The sequence below is a fragment of the Anomaloglossus baeobatrachus genome, assembly GCF_048569485.1.
Source record: "Anomaloglossus baeobatrachus isolate aAnoBae1 chromosome 5 unlocalized genomic scaffold, aAnoBae1.hap1 SUPER_5_unloc_1, whole genome shotgun sequence".
NCBI lineage: Eukaryota > Metazoa > Chordata > Amphibia > Anura > Aromobatidae > Anomaloglossus > Anomaloglossus baeobatrachus.
Window position 1 is genome coordinate 2,017,330 of NW_027441784.1, and position 20,622 is coordinate 2,037,951.

The following is a 20,622-nucleotide window of genomic DNA, read 5'->3' on the forward strand; positions in this document are numbered from 1 at the left end:
ACCGAGCAGCAGCAGCGGCCGCAGCAGCGGCAGCCGGACCCGAGCAGTGGGAGAGCGCAGAGTCTCCTCCTCCGCCCGCGACAGCTTGGCATCATGAACAGGATCCTACCGCTCTGCCGTCTGGTAGAGGTGCGCCTTGTTACCGCCGATGGTGTCCGGCCGGAAAATTTGAAAAGCCGCCATCTTGGGCGCGAAACGTTCCCGCTCGAGCGTCTCCTCTAGTAGTGGAGGTGCGAAGGCCTAAACCCCGCCCCGATAGAGGAGGAGACGGAAAGAGACTAAGGGGGACGAAATGGCGGCCGGTCGCATGTGAGCACGGCTATGGAAGCAGGGACGCCAGGACCCTGCGGCCATTTACTGGTTCCTGGAAGAGGCCGCTGCTAAGGATGCTGAGTCCGACCGACAACACCGTGGTCCCCGCGCCTGGCACCGCAGCATGGGTGGAAGTCCGGACCGTCCAGCTAAGCAGCCGTCTGCAGGTCCGCATGCAGCTCCTCCTGGAGGAGTGGGAGGCCGACATGGCGGAAGTGGTGGCGGCCATACAGAGACGCGAGGTGGAGGGAGTCTTGGAAGGGAGGGTAAGTGACCCACGCCCCTGTACCCCTAGTGGGTCGGTCATCGCGGCTGAGGGACCCGGTCCATACCCGCTCGCCCTGCTACCTCCCCCGCTACCCGTGTTGGCTGCTGCTGCCCCGCCACTAGGCCCGCTACCACCACCACCGGTAGCGGTACCCTGCCAATCCGCCCCGGCGGACCGACCTGCAGCAGAAGCTCATGACCACCCTGATCCACTTCCATGGAAGAAGCCGAAGGCTGAGGCCGTCAGCAAAGATGCACCGGAGGCACGGCGGGGATGCAGCTGCCAGGTGGCAGAGCAGGCCATGTCACAGTGGGGTCCCTCATTACTGAATGTGCCGGTCGTAGCCGACACAGAGGGACTCTAGCTGGGTCCGTCCCCCGCACACGCTGAACCGGAGCAAGCAAAAAGTGCTCCACACTGGGAGCGGCGGCAACGGCAGCTGCGCAGAGAGATCGATGCCCGAGAAGGGTGTAGAGCGGATGTGCATGCCCGCATGAATATGGAGGAAGATCACCCGCAGCGAGCTACCATCGGGGTCCACAGCAGTGCACCATGTGTAGGTGGCACTAAAGCCCCGCGATTGAGAATGGACTGTTGAGCAGTAAAAGGCGGCGGTCCTCCGCCTAAAAGTTGTCCCCGTTGGGACCACCAGAGTGCTGTTCACCGTTTGAAAGTTTTGTAAAAATGATAAGTAAATGACACCGTGAAGATTCACCTGATTTATGCTGATTGAAACCGGTTGTTGCTGGCACTGTTGTCCCCGTGGGGACCGTTCAAAAAGTTGCATAAAGAACTCTTTATGAACAGGCCCGAGAACTTGCAGGGCAACCACAAACTAGTGGCATGTAAATAAAAATGTTTGTTACAGCTTCTACCGTTACCGCCTCCGGAGAGGCAGATTGGAGGAAGGGCCCGCAGTGGAGTAGGCTGGGGCCCAGCCACCACCGGAACCGGTGGCAATCCTCTGGGGGTTTCAGGGGTTCCCCATGGACGTGGGTCTCCTGAAAAGGACAGAACCCGCTCGGGCAACTTGTGCAGGACTGGGGTCAAGGGGTGCTGCCTGTTTGCTTAGGGGCAGCATCAGGGCCAGGTTGCTTGGGTGGGAGAGAGCGGAAGCTGTAACCGTTTGCAACCGTTAGTAACGTTTAAGTAAGAGTACCTCCCGATGTGGGAAGATGTTATTATAATTGTATGTCTGTTACCGTTTTCTATCTTTTTCAGTTGGTGAAAATAAAACCGGTGATGGACGGGCAGCCCGCGGACGGTCTGCATTTAACTAAGGGGGAATGTGGCGCCCTGGACAAGCCAGGGGCCACAGAGCACAACACCCACACACCCCACACTCCCAGCAGGCACACCAAAGCCAGAACACAAAACCCTTGTTGCCTTCCTCCAGGGGCTGATGATCACACCAGGGGGTGGGCCAGGCAGTTGGTCCCGCCCATCGAGGAGTTCACAGTCCTGGAGGCGGGAAAACCAGGCAGATAGAGTTTGGGAGTGAAAGTGAGCAGAAGGAAGTAGTAGTTGAGCAGCCTGAAGTTGGTCCGGGTGTGTGGCCCGGACAGATCAGCAAGGTTGGCAGACGGTGGTGACCGTCTGCAGGAGTGGCCGATTGGAGTCTACCGTAAGGACCGTGGACGGGCGGTGGCCCGGCGGTACCGGACCGGTACACAAAGAAGAGCCAGCACCATCTGGCAGGGGCTTTTCGGACCCCGGCAAGGCTAGGAGTCGCTGTGAATTTGCCAAATCCATTAGTGAAGGGGACCTCCTGGGTTTCCAAACAGTCAAGTCCCGACAGAAGGCAACCGTCCAACCGAGTGAGAGAGACACCGCCACCGCCAAGGCAACCGTTTCTCAGGGCCAGCGCCTGCGGGCAAAAGGGGCTCCTCCGGCTCATATCCAAGCCGGGGAGCGGGTTACCGGTGGGAACCCATTGGAACCGTACAGACATCTTAGGTGCAGGGAAAGGCAGTCACAACCAACCTGCCGGGAGCAACAACACCGCAGCCGTCTGTGGGACCCGTCCATCCAGCCGTGTGTTTTACCGAGACTGTGTCTTCATCATTGGGCTGAGTGAGTACCACCGTGCCGTGCGGCACAGCATTGCCCCCGCGACCCTGCACCTCCCCAGGCCCCGTAACCTGCCTGCCATCCATCCCTACCCCCTCACCGGGCCCCGGGACAACCAACCCCCTACCCACGGAGGGGAGAACTAACAACCAAGCTGCTCCCAGTTATCGCTCCCGGGATCCCCGTCTAGAGCAGCGGTGGTGTCACCAAAATCACCACAACCGTGGGTGGCGTCACGGACAATAATTCCGCACAACCAAAATCCCCTTTTCACTCACGGGCGAGGAGCGCCGCTCGAGTCCCCGGGATCCGGCCCACCGCTCGAGCCACCATCGAGCAGCAGCAGCGGCAGCCGGACCCGAGCAGTGGGAGAGCGCAGCGTCCCCTCCTCCGCCCGCGACACTCATACCTGCCTAGATCCTGACCCAAGTTTTTGAGTAGGTGATCGAGATTGGATCTGATTAGGGAATGGGTTGGTGTCAAACGGATACCTAGATAAGGGATACTGTCTTCGCACCACTGGAAAGGAAAGGCTGCCTCCAAAATCCTTCTGGACCTTGCGGGTACATTAAATGGTAGTACTAAAGACTTAGTGGCATTCAATTTGTAATACGACACCTCAGCAAAGGTCGACAGGGTGGACATCACTGCTGGAAAGGAATATTCAAGGTTAGTGCATGATATTATTACATCATCCGCATATAGACCCAATTTATGTTCATGCTCCCCTACCCTTATACCAGTTATGTTTGGGTTCACCCTAATCGCCTCCGCCAGAGGTCCCTCCACCAGAGCAAAAACAATAGGGACAGCGGGCACCCCTGGCGGGTGCCATTGGTTATAGAAAATTTTAATGAGCGAAAACCCGAGGCTAGAACTGAAGCATTTGGGTGAGAGTACAAGGCTAAAACAGATGACTTAATTCTTCCTTCAAAACCAAATTTCGTGAGCACTCTTTCCAGATATCCCCAGTGCACCCTATCAAAGGCCTTTTCGGCGTCGAGTGACAAGAATACACTAGGGACACCCGACTGCTCCATCACCCCAATTAAATCCAGCATCCGCCTAGTGCCATCTTTGGATTGCCTGCCCGCCACAAAACCCACCTGATCCGGGGCTACCAAGGAGGGGATTATTTTATGGGGTCTGGTGGGTACCATTTTTGAGTAAATGTTTAAATCACAGTTGAGCAATGAAATTGGTCTGAAATTCCCAGAGGTATCTGCCGTTTTCCCCGGTTTGGGTAGTGTAGTGATGACTGCTTCTAGGTTCTCTGAGGAAATAGTCCCGGTCGTTTGCCACAAATTAAAGGTCTTTAGTAAAAAAGGGGCTAGAATAGCAGCAAATTGCTGATAATATTCATAGGGAAGCCCATCCGGGCCTGGGGCTGAGTTTCGTTTAGAAGCTCTAATGTTGTCCAAAATTTCCTGTATAGTGAAGGGAAGATTTAAAGATTCTAATTGCCGGTCTGAGACCCGAGGCAATTCCAGACCGTCCAAAAACTCCTGAATTTTTTCCGGTGTTGGCTGAGGGGTTTGCGGGTCATCCCTTAAATTGTACAGGGCAGCATAATACTTGCCAAAGGCGTCTGCTATCCCATTAGGGTGCCTTATAAGTGATCCGTCTGGGCCCTTCAAAAATTCAATTCTAGATTTAATTTCCCGTTTTTTTGTTCTTCTAGCTAGTAAGGTGCTGGCTCTATCCCCCATTGCATAAAAAGTTGATTTACTCTTTTTAAGATTATGTTCATATCTATACAACAGGAGGGATCGCAGTTGAAACCTGCAAGTAAGAATTTCCCTGGACAGTGTAGACGACGGGGAGGCCTTGTTAATAGTTTCTAAGTGTTGAATATGGGCTATAATTTCTTTAATTTCTGCTTCTCTTTGCTTTTTCAAGAATGATGCAGTTTTTAAAAACTGCCCTCTAATAACTGATTTGTGTGCAGCCCATAAGGTCTCGTCAGAGACCTCCCCATTGTCATTATGTCCAAAGTATTCCAACAGGCCTGCCACAACCTCCTCCTGAACATTCTTTTGGTTCAGTAAACTAGTATTAAGTCTCCACTGAGGCACCATAAATCCACTAGTAGAGTCCTGTACAAGCAAAGTTATCGGAGCATGATCCGACCATGTTATCAGACCCACTTCAGCACCCGTACACTTGTGAACAGTCTTACTATCCGTCAGGAAGAAGTCGATCCTGCTGTACGACCGATGCCTTGGGGAAAAGAAAGTATAGTCCCTTTCCGATGCATGAAGGTATCTCCATATGTCATGTAGATGAAACTCCACGACCAACTGTTTCAGTTCCTTTCCTGACTTAGCGGACCTCGCCGAGCAGTCCATAGATCGAAGAACTGGAGTGTTAAAGTCCCCGCAGATTATCTCCGACCCCTGTGCAGTGCTCCTAAACATCTGGAAAAATTTCCGGGCAAATGTTAGTTGAGATGAGTTTGGAGCGTAAATCGATGCCAAGGTATACAAAAGCCCATTCAGGAGACACTTTAGAATAATATATCTCCCGTCTGCACCATAGGTTACATGAATCATTTTGAAAGACACAGAGTTTTTAATCAGGATAGCCACTCCTCCTTTTTTTTTTTTTAGAGTCATTTGCAAAGAACATATGTGGAAATCTTGGATGTAGTAGCCTTTTATTGTCATCAGTAAGAAGGTGAGTTTCTTGAATACATGCTATATCACATTTGGATGCTATAACTTCTCTCCACAGCATGGATCTTTTTGCAGGAGAATTGAGACCCTTCACATTGAGAGACAGAAACTTAATACTCATGGCGGATCCCAGAAAGGACGATGTTTCCAGGCAGGCCGACTGAGAGGCATAGGGCAGGCAGAGGCAGGCAAGGAGGACCAGTTAGGGACGGTGCACGGGTGGAGGGAAAAAACAACAAAAACAAAAAAACTTGAATACTTCAGCTTCATCCTTACCGGACAGCTGGGAAGTACTTGCTCGCCATAGGCGAGAACAACAGAGGGCTTAAGTGACATCACAGGTCACATGAGAGCTACACACGCCTGCGGCTGGCGAGACTCCCTCAAGCTGGTTCCCACTCAGGATTGATCTTTTTCTTCTGAGCATCCCCCTGCTCCCGGCGTCAGTCTGAGTGCATTGTAAGGGGTAATCCCCAGGACTCAAGTAGTTTGCTCAGTTGAGGAGGGGACTGGCATACATGTGTTTTAGAATCCCTGAAGATAATCAATTTCACCGGGAATCCCCATTTATAGTGTATGTCATGCTCCCTCAGGATTCTGGAGAACTGGGAAAATTCTCTTCTTTTTGCCAGAGTTGCAGCAGACAGGTCCGGGAACACCTTTAAATCATTAAATTCATCTGGGAGGATAGGGTTATCCCTCAGTATCTGGAGCACTGCTTCCTTTGTTTTATAAAAATGCAGTCGTGCCAGCGTGTCCCTGGGCAGAGTGGGGTCGATCCCTTTAGGTTTAGGGATTCTATGTATTCTATCCACTATGAGATCTCTTTCTGTGTGTTCTGGGAGCAGTAGTTGGAGAAACTTGTGAAAGAAATCTGGCAGCTCTTTCTCAGCTACTGACACAGGAATGCCCCTAATTTTAAGATTGTTCCTTCTGGATCTGTCTTCCAGATCCCCAAGCTTGTTTTTCAGTATCCCCACCTCCTCCTCTAGTGCTGTGTTAGCATCAATCAGATCATTGTGTGACTGAGCAAGTTCAGCCATTTTAGACTCTACATGGTCTGTACGGTCCCCCAGTGATTTGATTTCCTCTTTAACTTCTTTAATCATGTTCTTAAGATCCCTGAAATCTTCCTGCAGTGATGACTTCAGAGAACTGAGCATGGCTTGCAGCCTTTCCTCTGTGAGAGGAGTGCCTGTGACACTGCTTCCCAACCCTGTCTCTTCCTGGTGTAAGGGAGACACTGCAGCAGCAGACATCTTCTGAGGAGAGGGGGATCCCCTATCCCCGGGATAAAAGTCAGTAAGCTTGGCTGGGGGGCCAGATTTCCGGGGTCTACCCTTTGGCATACTGTGCAGGGGGGATTACTCACTGTTTCAGAGGAGAGTTCTCAGCGATTTGAAGCAGCTTTGAGCCAGTTTATACAGCCACAGCACAGAGCTTCTCTCTTAAGCAGCCATTGCCTTCAGCATGCAGGCCACACCACCGACATGAAGTAATCACGTATTTGAATCTTCCTTTTTTTTTCTTCCTGTAAATTCTCTTGTTTACTTTAATAAAGAAAGATTAAACATAAATTCACAAAACCCCAGCATAGGTATCATATATGTTACTTGCTCTGCATCAAGAGATAGGGCCCTTTTAGTTCTGGTCTCTTCTACACCCATAATCTAAACTGTAATAAAGGTTTGTGGGCAGAGACAAGTGAACCTAAATAATAAAGTTCGGTGTTTGTACCAAATACAGACTTTCTACAAAAAGTCAGTGTTCGAGTTTGGAGATTGGGGTCGTTACGTATTCTAGCTGCTTGATCTAGCATCGGTGTGCTCGGGTACACTCGGTGCTCGGCCCAGTGCAAGCTGCTTGCAGTGTTTGAATGGATTTCATGGGGGATAAAAACATTGTTATAGGATGTATTGTGTACAAGGAAAAAAAATGGAAATGCTTTCTTTATGGCCGGTTGCATGTGGACAGAGACCCGAACTGCCCAATCAGTGACTTCCAATGGGGTTCAGGACAAGTTCGGTTCCTGAACTGAACTTTATCTAAAGTCCGACTAAAAAAGCCGAACCCGAACTTCAACTTCAAATCTCTATTTGTGGGTAGCCCCACAAAAAATATAATCCCTTGGATATCAGACATAAAATCCTTTATTTTTTTTTATTACAATTATCCTTTGTAAAAAAAAAATCATTTTTATAACATAAAGGGACCAATTTATGTGGGGGCCACTCCTGATTCATTAAGGGGTACATGCCTCGTCAAGAATCTGGAGCGTTTGACGAGTGGCATGTGCTTCCTTGTGCCATGCTAGAAATATTACTTCCTTCAGGGACTGGAGTGAGATTTCTGGCATAGGAAAACGCCACAGCTCATCATGAATTAAAGACGTTGTCATATCACGCCCCCGTCCCACCCAACCTGTGCCAATTTTAGAGTGAAAATGCCAAAAGCCACCAAATGTTGAAACAACGTTCCGAATTTTTGAGACTTTTCAGAGCTTTTGTGACTTTTTTTGGCATAAAAGCTTTGATGATTTGGGACCAGAGCGTCTTTACAACTTCCACATATCTAGGCTGCAGTGTGATTCAATTCTCCCCTCGCTATTTTGGTGTGAAATGCCTACAGCTCTGCGTTAACTCCAGAGGTTCTGAGGCAAAATCATTGCATCTAGACAATAGACAAAGACAGGCATGAAGAATATATATTTTACAAGCATTTATTAACAAAACAACAAGTTTTTAAATTCAATTATATACAATGTGATATACTTAAGTTCCTATCTCCAATCTGAGGCTGCGCTTTTTAGTAAATAAATCAGTGGGAAACCTGAGATTCTAAACATAATCGAGTATCAAAACTAAACTGTGCCAGCTAAAAAAGAAATTGAATATTCCCTGCTCCCCACACCATAATCCCGCCCACCTCTAGGCAATGAAGCTAGCGCCAACCAAGATGTGGGCGGTATTATTAGCGTGGGGAGCAGTGAATATTCATTCTTTAATATCGGGTACACATGATCACTCAGCCGCCGGCATACTGCTGTGGCTGCGATCATGTGTGTCTATTAGATAATGAATATTCACTGCTCCCCAAGCACATAATCCCGGCTGTGGGGAGCAGTGAATATTCCGGCAGCTGACGTCCGCGTGTAACTGAGAGCACATGGCAGTAATGTCATGCGCTGTGCCGCTTACATGCTGAAGTCACTTGCCAGTATCAGAAGAGAACACCGTGCACCGGAAGAGCAGAGGGATGGTGAGTATAATCATTTATTGTCTTATGTGTGCAGCGTGATGGGGAAATATATATATATATATATATACAAGGATGGGACATATACTGTATACTAAGGCAAGATCCATATATACCAGGATGGGGAACATATATACCAGGATGGGATAAGCATGGTCAACATGTATACCAGGATGAAAGATATATATACGAGTATGGGAGACACATATACCTAGAAGGAGCCCAGGATATTAGTAGAGAATTGGGGGACATTACCCCTGTAACAGTGTCAGCAGCAGATCCCCCTCATAACAGTGCTTCATGAACACATTTTTTGCTTCAATCTTTTTCCCTATTTTCCTTCTTCAAAACCTAGGTGCGTCTTATGGTGCAAAAAATACGATAAGACTAAAAAGAAATAAAAGAAATTTCCCTCACAAATTCTCACTTAAGGAATTGTAGCCGATTTTTGGATAAAACCCTTTGAATTATGGTACATCGTGATGGCTTCTCCCGTGTGACTTATCTGACAACAGGACCTGATTAATGATAAAAACATTTGGCAAATTCTGAAAGCAAAAATGGCTCCTCTGCTCTGCTGGTTTTCCGATGTCAGCAAGACTTGATTTACCAGTTAAACATTTCAATTATTCACAACATGAAAAAGGTTCCTTCCCTGTGCTGCTTCTTCACATGTTTAACAAGATCTGATTTCTGAGAATTACATTTTCCACATTCAGGACATAAAAATGGTTTATTTTGTGTGATTTTTTTGATGGTCAACAAGACTTAATTTCATAGTAAAACATTTACCACATTCTGAACATGAAAATGGCTTCTCCCTTGTGTGACATCTTTGATGCATAACTAGTTCTGATTTTGAAATAAAACATTTCCCACACTCTGAACATGAAAATTACTTCTCCCTAGTGTGAGATCTTTGATGCTGAACAAGTTTTGACTTCCGAATAAAACATTTCCCACACTCTGAACATGAAAATGGCTTTTCCCCTGTATGAGATCTTTGATGCACAACAAGTTCTGATTTCCAATTAAAACATTTCCCACACTCTGAACATGAAAGTGGCTTCTCCCCTGTGTGACATCTTTGATGCACAACAAGTTCTGATTTCCAATTAAAACATTTCCCACACTCTGAACATGAAAATGGCATTTCCCCTGTATGAGATCTTTGATGCCTAACAAAGGCTGATTTCTGAATAAAACATTTCCCACATTCTGAACATGAAAATGTCTTTTCCCCTGTGTGATATCTTTGATGCACAACAAGATCTGATTTCTGAATAAAACATTTCCCACATTCTGAACATGAAAATGGCTTCTCCCCTGTGTGACTTCTTTGATGCATAACAAGTTCTGATTTCCAATTAAAACGTTTCCCACACTCTGAACATGAAAATGGCTTCTCCCCTGTGTGAAGTTTTCCATGGTCAACAAGACTTGATTTCCTAGTAAAACATTTACCACATTCCAAGCATGAAAATGGCTTCACCCCAGTGTGAATTTTCTTATGCACACCAAGATGTGATTTCCGAATAAAACATTTCCCACATTCTGAACATGTAAATGGCTTCTCCCCTGTGTGACTTTTCTTATGCACACCAAGATGTGATTTCTGAATAAAACATTTCCCACATTCTGAACATGAAAATGACTTCTCCCCTGTGTGACCTTTCTGATGTCTAACAAGGTCTGATTTCCAAATAAAACATTTCCCACACTCTGAACATGAAAATGGCTTCTCCCCTGTGTGATATTTTTGATGGTTAGCAAGGGTTATTTTCTGAGTAAAACATTTTCCACATTCTGGGCATGAGAATGGCTTCTTCCCTGTGTGAGTTTTTTGATGGATCTTAAGATGTGATTTCCTGGTAAAACATTTCCCACATTTTGAACACGAAAATAGTTTCCCCCTTGTAGGAGCCGTTTCATGTTCCACATCCCTTCTGCAACTTTTATTTTGCTTACAATTCTGTGATAAATCAGAATTTTGGACTTGTTTGAAAAGATCAGATGATAGATCTTTCCGAGGAAGGACTGGAGGTATATCTGGGACAGCAGCATGCTCTTCATATGTATCATGTGTGATACTTTCATCATCTGTTATAAATTCTGAAGATATTTTATTTCCATCTGAACTCCCGATACAGTCATCTGCTAAAAATAAACAGAATGTTTTAATGATATTATCTTGAAAATACATTTTTTAAACCATAATATCAGAAATTAAATTAGGAAAAAATGTATTCTGAATCTGTTGTTCAATTTCGACATCTAAAGGCCGCTTTACACACAACAACGTATCTAATGAAATGTCGTCGGGGTCACGGAACGTGGAACAACAGCTTACCTGCGTCCTCCGGCAACGAGGTGGGCGTCACTTTCCTGCGGCTGCTCTCCGCCCCTCCGCTTCAATTGGACGGCGGGCGTGTGACGTTGCTGTGATGCCGCACGAACCGCCCCCTTAGAAAAGAGGCAGTTCGCCGGCCACAGCGACGTCGTTAGGCAGGTAAGTCGTGTGACGGGGCCTAGCGATATTGTGCGCCACGAGCAGCGATTTGCCCGTGACGCACAAATGACGGGGGCGGGTGCTTTCACGAGCGACATCGCTAGCGATGTCGCTGCATTTAAAGCCCCCTTTAGAGTGACATCTTCGTTAATTCGGATCTCCCATTATTAGCAACAGTTCTCTGGAATGTGCTACAGTAAATAATCTGATTGATTTTCACAATGTGACTGCAGGATAATGAGGGACAGGGGGCTCCTATACTGTCCCTCACGCTAGGGGACCCTAAGCTATTCCTAACCTCTGGATTGCCCCTGAAGGTGGAGATGCCAGAGTCCTGTACCTTACTATTCTCCTGACCAGATTTAATCTGTCCCCCCCGCCTTCCCCGGGAAAGGAAGGAGCAGGAGTATGATGGAAACACAGATTAAGACAGATGGGAAACACAGATTAAGACAAATGGGACACATTGCAAACTCACAGAAATAAACAGTGAGAGACTAAGGAGAAAAGCAAGAGCAGAAATGCAGCAACAAAAAGACAACAAGGGTTAGCACCACAACAGCTCACAGTAATAATGCACAACAACCACGCTTAAGTCTGGATCACAACACCTCACCAGACCTGTATAGGTAAACTATAGCTGGCATTAATGGAATAATCCAGCCAGCATATACAGAAGGGGAGCGAACGATTCTTTCTCCTCTACAACATGTGATCAAAGACATTAACAAGCAGCCCAGCAGAGTATAACTCTTGCTAGCCTGCCCAAGCCTGTGGTTCGATGCCTGCATCTTCCTGCACTGCTCACAGACATCAGAGAAGTGAATATGCAGAGTGCCATAATCTATAATTTCCACAGATCCTGACGCCGCCATGACAGTTGGCAAAACCTGCAAAAATCTCCTTGTAACATTGATCCACAGCATAGACCTTTTCAAACAGATTTTCGTTCGAAGGCGAACATAAAATAGTTACAGACAGATGCCGGATATTTAATGGGGCTGTAACATTGATGGCCCACCCTTAGGGGTGCTTTGCACGCTGCGACATCGCTACAGCGATATCGTCAGGGTTAAATCGAAAGTGACGCACATCCGGCGCCGGTAACAACGTCGCAATGTGTAAAGCCTAGATGTGCCGATAAACGATCGCAAAAGCGTCGAAAATCGGTGATCTGTGTAGCGTTGGTCATTTTCATAATGTCGTACAAATAGGAGATAAGATGTTGTTCCTCGTTCCTGCGGCACCACACATCGCTGTGTATGAAGCCACAGGAGCGAGGAACATCTCCTTACCTGCCTCCACTGGCTATGCGGAAGGAAGGCGGTGGGCGGGATGTTTATGTCCCGCTCATCTCCGCCCCTCCGCTTCTATTGGCTGCCTGCCGTGTGACGTCGCTGTGACGCCGCACGACCCGCACCCTTAGGAAGGTGGCAGGTCGCCGGCCAGAGCGACGTCGCAGGACAGGAAAGTGCGTGTGAAGCTGCCGTAGCGATATTGTTCGCTACGGCAGCTATCAAAAGATATCGCATGTGCGACGGGGGCGGGTACTATCGCGCTCGGCATTGCTAGCCGATGCTAGTGATGTCGCAGCGTGCAAAGTAACCCTTAGGCTTTGTAACCAAAGCAGGTAGCAGGGTCTTGCAGTCTGTGCAGAAAAACAGTAGGGTTCCAATTCATCAAAACCGGCGATGGACACTGAAAAATGACGTCAGGGACTGGAGTGAGATTTATGGCATAGGGAATACTGCATTTTGTTATGAATTAGAGAGGCGGTGGCATCACACCCTTCTTCTGGCCAAGCTCTGCCCATTATGGCAAATCTGGTTAAAATTGGCGTGAAACAATTTTTTTCACAACTCTGTGTTGCACAACATTTTTTGAGAACTTTTGAAGTGATTTATGCCAGAATTCTGCCATAATTGCTTTAATGAATCAGGGTCTGGATGTCAAATCTCCTTCTGTAGGGGTCTCCATTCTTTCCAGGGTAGTTTGCCAGTAGTTCATATTCTCTACAGCAATAATTTTATTACATCTTCTTTGATAGTTCAAAACCTTTGCATTTCAGTGTGCGGCTGTAACTCTGCCCATTTTGGCAAAGCTGGTTAAAATTGGCATCAACACACACACACACACACACACACACACACACAAGCGTGTCTCCTCTTCAGCTTTAGACTTCTGTAATTAAGAGACCTTTGCTTACATGACGTGATGTCAAAAAGGTCTTTAAGCAGTCCTATAATCGATATATATATATATATATATAAACACTGGGGCTGCAAAGAGAATGGGGGCCCCGTGAAATTGCCCAGTTTGCTCTCCATTTCCCCTAATGCCAGTCCTGCATGCCAGCCTGTGTTCTATTCAATTAATTTAGACTCCTGCAATTAAGAGACCTTTGGTTACATCATGTCACATGACTCTGAAGTCATCAAAGGTTCTTAAACAATCAACTTCAGAATACAACTGATGGGGACCCTAAGAGAGTGAGGTTCCTGAGAAATTGCGCAGTTTGACTCTTCCCAATGTTGGCCCTGACAGTAACTAGGGCTTATTTTTGGAGTAGGGCTTATATTTCAAGTATTCTCCAAAAATCCCATAAAATCATGCTAGATCTTATTTTTAATGTAGGTCTTCTTTTTGAGGAAACAGGGTATTCATGAACCCTCTGCAGGTCTTTGAGTTGCCTTCATAGCGACATAGATAAGACACTAGAAACAAACAGCAGAAGAAGCAGAAGCAAAGAAAATACAGCTGAAAAAACCCCACAGCAGAAAGCCTAAAAATGTAAACAGAAAATTAGTGCAGAAAGTACATGAGTAGATATCTCTTACTGGATAGAACTGGAGGAAACACATCCTGAGGAACATCAGGATCTTCTTGTTTACAGTCCTGTGGGAGAAGAGGACGGGGACATCTCTCTGGTGTTGTCCTCTTACTGGATAGAACTGGAGGAGACACATACAGGGACTGAATTCATTCCTTACATACAGATAATTATAGGCTGTGTGTATTTAGTCCTATTACCTGGTGATGTGAGGGGCTGGCGAACCTCCATCATGACGTCCTTGTACAGATCTTTGTGTCCTTCTAAATACTCCCACTCCTCCATGGAGAAATAGACGGTGACGTCCTGACACCTTATAGGAACCTGACACATACAATGATACCGTCACCCCCGATCCCTTCATAGCGTTACTGTATAATGTCCCAGCATTCCCAGCAGTGTCACCTCTCCAGTCAGCAGCTCAATCATCTTGTAGGTGAGTTCTAGGATCTTCTGGTCATTGATGTCCTCATGTATCGGGGGGTGAGGTGGAGGCCCCGTGATTGGGCTCAGGGGTCTTCCCCATCCCTCAGACACAGGGGCCTGACAGCGCTCACTAGAGGTCTTCTTCACTACTGTGTAATCCTGGTTATGGAGAGACACAGTAATAAATCTCACTCCAGACATTTCCAGAGTCCTCACCTCTCCAGTTCTGTCCATCTGTTATTCCCATAGATAAGAATGATGTAATGTGACCTCATCAGAATCTCTCACCTCTCCAGTAAGCCGGAAGAGGATCTCTAGGGTGAGGTGTAATATCCTCTCCGCCATCTTGTCCCTGTCGATATCCATCCTTCATGGGTCAATCAGGAGAATTCTCTTCTATAGAAGATCTTCACTGAGAGGATCCGATATTCTAGGGACCTGAATGGGGAGAAGATGACAGTGTAACATCATAGAGAATCCGCTGTAATAATACAATTACTGGAGATACAAGAAATCTCCTTCACTATAGGGAAAACACTGAGAATAGAACAAGATGGAGACGACATTTCCCAGTACAGAAGCCAGAATATCAGCAGAACGTATGTGACCGAGACAGATAGAGCCGCGCCGTTATATCCGAGGAACAGAGAGAGGAACCTCACCCGCCCCAAATAGTCTCAGAGCTGAAGGGGTTAATGCCCCCTGCCCCAGTAATGGGGAATCTCCACACACCTCCACCTGCAGAGCGCAACACTAGATATATGGCTGCTCTGTGCTTACAGGACCTGTGATGATGTAACATGGAGGGGAGGAGTCAGGGGTCACATGATCAGCTCCTCAGTGTATGTTAGTCGCCGTTTCACAGTTGGCAGCGTTGTGGTGTAACGCTCTGAAGTGATTGTTTCTCCACGTTGTAGGAAATCCCCATAGATAACGTCATCTCCCCAAACACTGAGGCCAGGATTTCCCGGCTGAGGACGGGTTCTTGAATGTCTTTTTCTGGGGCGAGCCTTTGTGCTGATAGTCCATGGACTGACGTTTCGGCTCCGGTCCGTAGTGGTGTACACAAGCTTCGTCTCCTGTCACAATTGAATGCAGAAAGGCGTCACCTTCATTCTCGTAACGTGAGAGGATTTCCTGGTAAATGTCCATTCTGTGGCTTTCATGTCAGACGTCAGCATCCGGGGCAGCCATCGTGCACAGATCTTCCCATAACCAAGCAGAGCAATAATGTGACTACACGTTCCTGTGAAATGCTGATTGTGCTTACAATTTCTCTCTGAGTGATACGACCATCATCCTGAATATGTCTACGTTTTCCATGTGTAACTCCGTGGTTTCTGTCACAGGACGTCCAACTCTTTCTTTGTCACACAAGTCAGACGTTCCCGCCTCACCATTTTTAATCTTACCACTGGCCCAACGACGCACAGTGCACATCAACACAATCACCACACACGGCTTGTATTCTCTGATGAATGTCCTTTGGGGTGACACCTTCTGCTGTCAGGAATTCAATGACAGCACATTGCCTAAATCGCAATGACTGACCGCCTGCGCAGGATCCATTCTTTACACTGTAACAACACAACCGTTCATTGTAAGGTTTCCCACCAACTGGAGCTGTAGAGGAGAGTCTACTGAACAGTCCAGTACCTGCCCCATACCAGCGCTGCCATCTGTGAGGAGTTATGAAGGTAGAGGCATTACTTTTCATTCAACTCTCATATTATTATGTTTTTGGCCTTACAGCCCCATTTCTCTGACCTGGGCTCAGTCCCGGGGGTCCGACGCGCTCTGTGTTGTAGATTTGGGGCGTCTCGGTAGACGTTTCTCCAGGCCTCTCCCTTAGACCTCAGCTCACAGTGTTGTATATTCTCTCATGCATCAGACTCGAGTGTGGAGCCGGGTGTCATTCACTATAATTAGATTCCGTCATATACAAGAATTGGATGACAGGTGTGGAGAAGATGGAGAGATTAAAGGGTTTATCCTGCGCTTTTTTTTTTTTTTTTAACTATTAGGCTACAGAGATACATGTAGGTGGACACCAACTATTTACCTGCTCTGCTGTGAGCTCCTCTCTCTTTGCACAAAGGTCATGTTACATAATTACATAGGTTGAAAAAAGACCTAGGTCCATCTAGATCAACCTTTCTCCACCAATTATACATTTTGTCATTAAGTCATTTATAACCGACAATGTTGTGTTTACTGAGGAAATCATCCGGCCCCTTTTTAAAAGCAGTTATAGTATCTGCCATTACTACCTCTTGTGGTAGGGCATTCCACAGTCTGACTGCTCTAACTGTAAAGAACCCTTTCCTATTTAGCTGCCGGAATCACTTATCTTCCACTCGCAGCGAATGCTCCCTGGTCCTTAGTATTATCTTTGGAATGAATAAGTCATGTGCCAGTCCTTTATATTGACCACACATGTATTTATACATATAAGGTCTGTTTCACACGTCAGTGAAAAACACAGACTTTTCCACTGTTAAAAATGCCTATGTCCCTCCGTGTGATTCACAGCACACGTGGGTTGTCCATGTGCAATCCGTGATACTTACTCCGTGGTTTCATATGGACATAAACTCACCTGTCCCGTTCCTGCTGGCCATGGTGCTGAACTCTCCAGCTCTGCAGCATCTGGCCCCCGCTGTCTCTCACCTCTGCACCTACTTGCGGGTTGGCTATGGCCAATTCATAAATATGCATGCCATAATGAGCCGGCCAGGAAGCTGCAGAGAGCAGAGGCTGAACAGAGCATCGCTGGAGCTGGGTGAGTTGAAAATGCTTTTTATTTTCAATGTCCGTATTTTTCTGGTACGTGTTTCACAGATCACACCATAGTGTGGTCTGTGGGATATCAGTGATGCCAGAAAAAAACAGACTTGGACTTCCGGATCCTGCGCTGATCATGTAGGACACAGGACGCCTGAGCTCTGTCATTCCCTGCAGCTCTGACATATATACCGGACAACCCACCAGCCTCCCCCGCTCCATACCACCGGTGAGTGAAGTTGCTGCATGCAGGGAAGCTCATGGAGAGCCGTGGAGATAATCAGTTGAAACAGCGCAGCGTGATAAAGATGGCGCCGGAGCCTGCCCTGCACTAAAATCAGATCTGTACACAGAGAGCAGGACACAGCTGAGGGCTTACCTTGCACAGATCACTCACTCCCCCAGCACTAAACAGTTAACCGGCAGCAGAATAATAAATCTCCTGGAGTCCTGATAAGATATCAGCAGCAAACAATGCTACTGACAAGTTCTGCAAAGAGCAGAGTTAAAAAGCAGGGAATCCCTGGGCCCTTCCCCCATCCTGTCCAGACCTGTGCATAACAAGCAGGGGCTGAATCTCTAGACATACAGACTCAGTGCAACGCTCCTGCAAAAGTGAGGGAAGCTGAAGGAGGGAAGTTTAAACATACATCCCTGCAAAGTTACAGGACAGTGAGAATTCATATAACTCTGGCAGGGGGGAGAAAGGGGTGAAAGTGAGAATAAACAAAAGGGGGAGCAGAATCAAGATTTGTCTGACAACCCACACTAAATCAGTGTCAAAACTTACGTCCCTTCATTCACTATTTGATGGAAAGATACCTGCTGCGCAGCAGCTCCAAAACACAAAATCCTCATACATCCAGCATACAGTGTGAAAAAAAGATTGTGACTGCCCATACAGAATTAAGTGTCCCTCGGTCACCTGAAAATACTCATCAGATGGAGATGGAGGATTCCCCGGGGACCCCGGATGTATTCAAAACAATGGAGGGTATGGATTATAAGCGTCTGGCTGATGAAGTCGCCAATCGTTTGCTACCTGACATTTTCGCTACAATTAAAGCATCAATAGCAACAGCTCTCAGTGCCATACAGAACCAACTTGATGAGACGGTGGAACAGGTTGCGGCTATGGAAACCAGAATGTCGACGTTAGAGGAGGACTTCAGCTCTGACCACACTACAGTCATGCGTCTGGCCAGGGAGAATCTGATCCTGAGGGACCGTGTGGACGATCTGGAGAACCGCTCCAGAAAAAGCAATTTGCGCATTGTCGGCCTGCCTGAAACATACCCGGTTGGTGAGCTACGTACATTGTGTGAATCCACTATTCCTACAACCCTGGGAGTAGCTGGAAGGAGAAAAGTGGAAAGGGTGCACCGCATTGGTCCGCCAAGGAGAGGTGATGAGAGTGAAAATAACAGACGCCCAAGACAAGTCATAATGAAATACTTGGACTTCTCCGATAAACAGGAAATATTACAGGCATACAAGAAATTGAAACATCCCTTGGAGGTGAAAGGCTCGCGCATCTTGCTCTTCGAGGATTTTTCTGCGGAGGTCACACGGCAGCGGAGGGCATTCTCATACATATGCTCAGCCTTATTTAAGAGAAATATACGCTTCCAGTTAAAGTACCCGGCAACGTTGATTATCAGACATCAGGATGGATCCTACAATTCTTTCTCAAGTCCAAAGGAGGCAGAGGCCTTTATTGAGCAGATCAGCAGTCCTCGTGACCTCAGGAATTCTCCAGGACAAGGGCGCAACGACTCACCGGACCAGAAAGTGACCAAAGGGAGCTCTGTGAAGCTCGCTACAGCTTCCCCGAAGGACCGAAGACAACAAAACAAGGAACTTAAGGGAACCTGAGACAAATAGACAAATGTCGGATGTGTAAAGTTCAAGGTGGGACACCTGCTTTTGATTTAGGTTGGAGAAGCCGCAGTGGAAAAAGTTCAAGAAATCTGAGGCGGAGGAAAGGAAAGAGAACCTTTTTTTTTTCCCTTCTCTCTCTTTCTTTGTAGGTGGGACACTCCTTTATATTGGTTAAATGCTATACAAGTATAAGGTTGACTGAGCTTGGAAAATGATCAGAAAAAAGTGAAGTCTGAGTATTATGGTATAGTTGGGGGGGGGAGGGGAGGGAGATGTTTGAAATGTTTGGGGATTTTGGATTCAAGTGAAGTAGCAAAGATTTTACACAGAGTTATTATTACTACTACTCGCATTATTGCAAGTGAGCACTATGTTCAATTGTCTAATTGGTTGGCAAGGGAGGGCAGCAAAAACATCGTAAACGAAAGGCAGGATTTCCATTTATTACATGTGCTTTATGAGAATAATCACCTGGAATGTTAAGGGGTTACGTTCCCCCCAAAAAAGAATTAAGATATTACGCCACCTTAATCGCCTCAAACCGGACATTGCGCTCCTTCAGGAAACTCATCTGGAAGGTTCAGACATGCAGAGGATGGGGAAATTGTGGGTTGGAGGAGTCTATGGGTCATCTTCAGTTAAAAGGAAAGCAGGGGTTATTACATTAGTCAGTAGGAGATTACAACATCAAGTCCTGGAAACATATGCGGACACGGAAGGTAGGGTTCAGATGGTCTCAGTGGAGATACCTGGAGGAATTTATAAAATCTTTAATATTTATGCCCCGAACGAAAACAACAAATCATTCATTCAACAACTTGAGGCCAACATTTTAGAACATGCCCATTTTAATCTAATAATTGGGGGGATTTCAACTCGGTGGTATCTGTGCTAGAGGACAGGAAAAATGCTAAAGGCCCCCCAAATGTACCGCGCGGCCATGATAAAGTTATGCGTCCTCTGTTAAATGCCACGGCCTTATGGGATGCGTGGAGACTATTGCACCCTCAGGATAGGGAATTTACGCACTATTCACATGCTAATAGCTCCTGGTCTCGCATTGACTACTTTCTTATTTCATGGAACCTGGTACGTGCGCTCCACTCAGCTACTATCCAGGATTTGGTGATTTCTGACCATGCCCCGGTGGTGCTAGACCTAGCAAACATCTATCCCAGAGGAACGGACTATCTGTGGAGATAGCCTTCCTTCCTTAAAGATAACGAAGATTTTTCCTTGAAATTAAAGGAATGGTGGACGGAATTTATGGTACATAATGATCAACATAAAGACACACCTATGTTATTATGGGACACGGTGAAGGCAGTATTACGGGGCAGAACGATAGCACATGTTTCCTATTTGAAGAAAAAGGCTCATCTTAAATTTACTGAAACCTCCCATAAATTGAGGGAAGCATATACTTCTTTTCAAAAGCATCCTGATAGGGACCATAGAGATAGATGGGTAATAGCCCAAAGAGCTTTTAATGGGTGGGCGGAAAAACGGGAACAAATGGCTAGGTCAATGCAAGAAGCTACATTACATCGCTTTGGAAATAAAGCAGGGAAAATACTGGCCAACTTAGCGAAAAATAGGATTATAACTCAGG

At 46.7% G+C, this 20,622-nt stretch overlaps 1 protein-coding gene and 1 long non-coding RNA gene across 2 annotated transcripts in view; both read right to left on the reverse strand.

Moving 5' to 3' along the window:
* Positions 1–14,252, reverse strand: part of LOC142258770 (uncharacterized) — a 108,460-nt gene extending 94,208 nt beyond the window's left edge. The window contains 3 exon segments of the mRNA XM_075331371.1: positions 9,317–10,737; positions 13,927–14,040; positions 14,120–14,252. Of these exon segments, the coding sequence (XP_075187486.1) occupies positions 9,317–10,737; positions 13,927–14,040; positions 14,120–14,252 (1,668 nt within the window).
* Positions 14,253–14,333: 81 nt separating this feature from the next.
* On the reverse strand, positions 14,334–15,111 carry LOC142258736 (uncharacterized). The gene is made up of 3 exons (XR_012727858.1): positions 15,008–15,111; positions 14,634–14,783; positions 14,334–14,504 (listed from the first exon to the last, which is right to left on the reverse strand). It is a non-coding gene; the product is annotated as an uncharacterized LOC142258736 (long non-coding RNA).
* Positions 15,112–20,622: the final 5,511 nt, after the last annotated feature.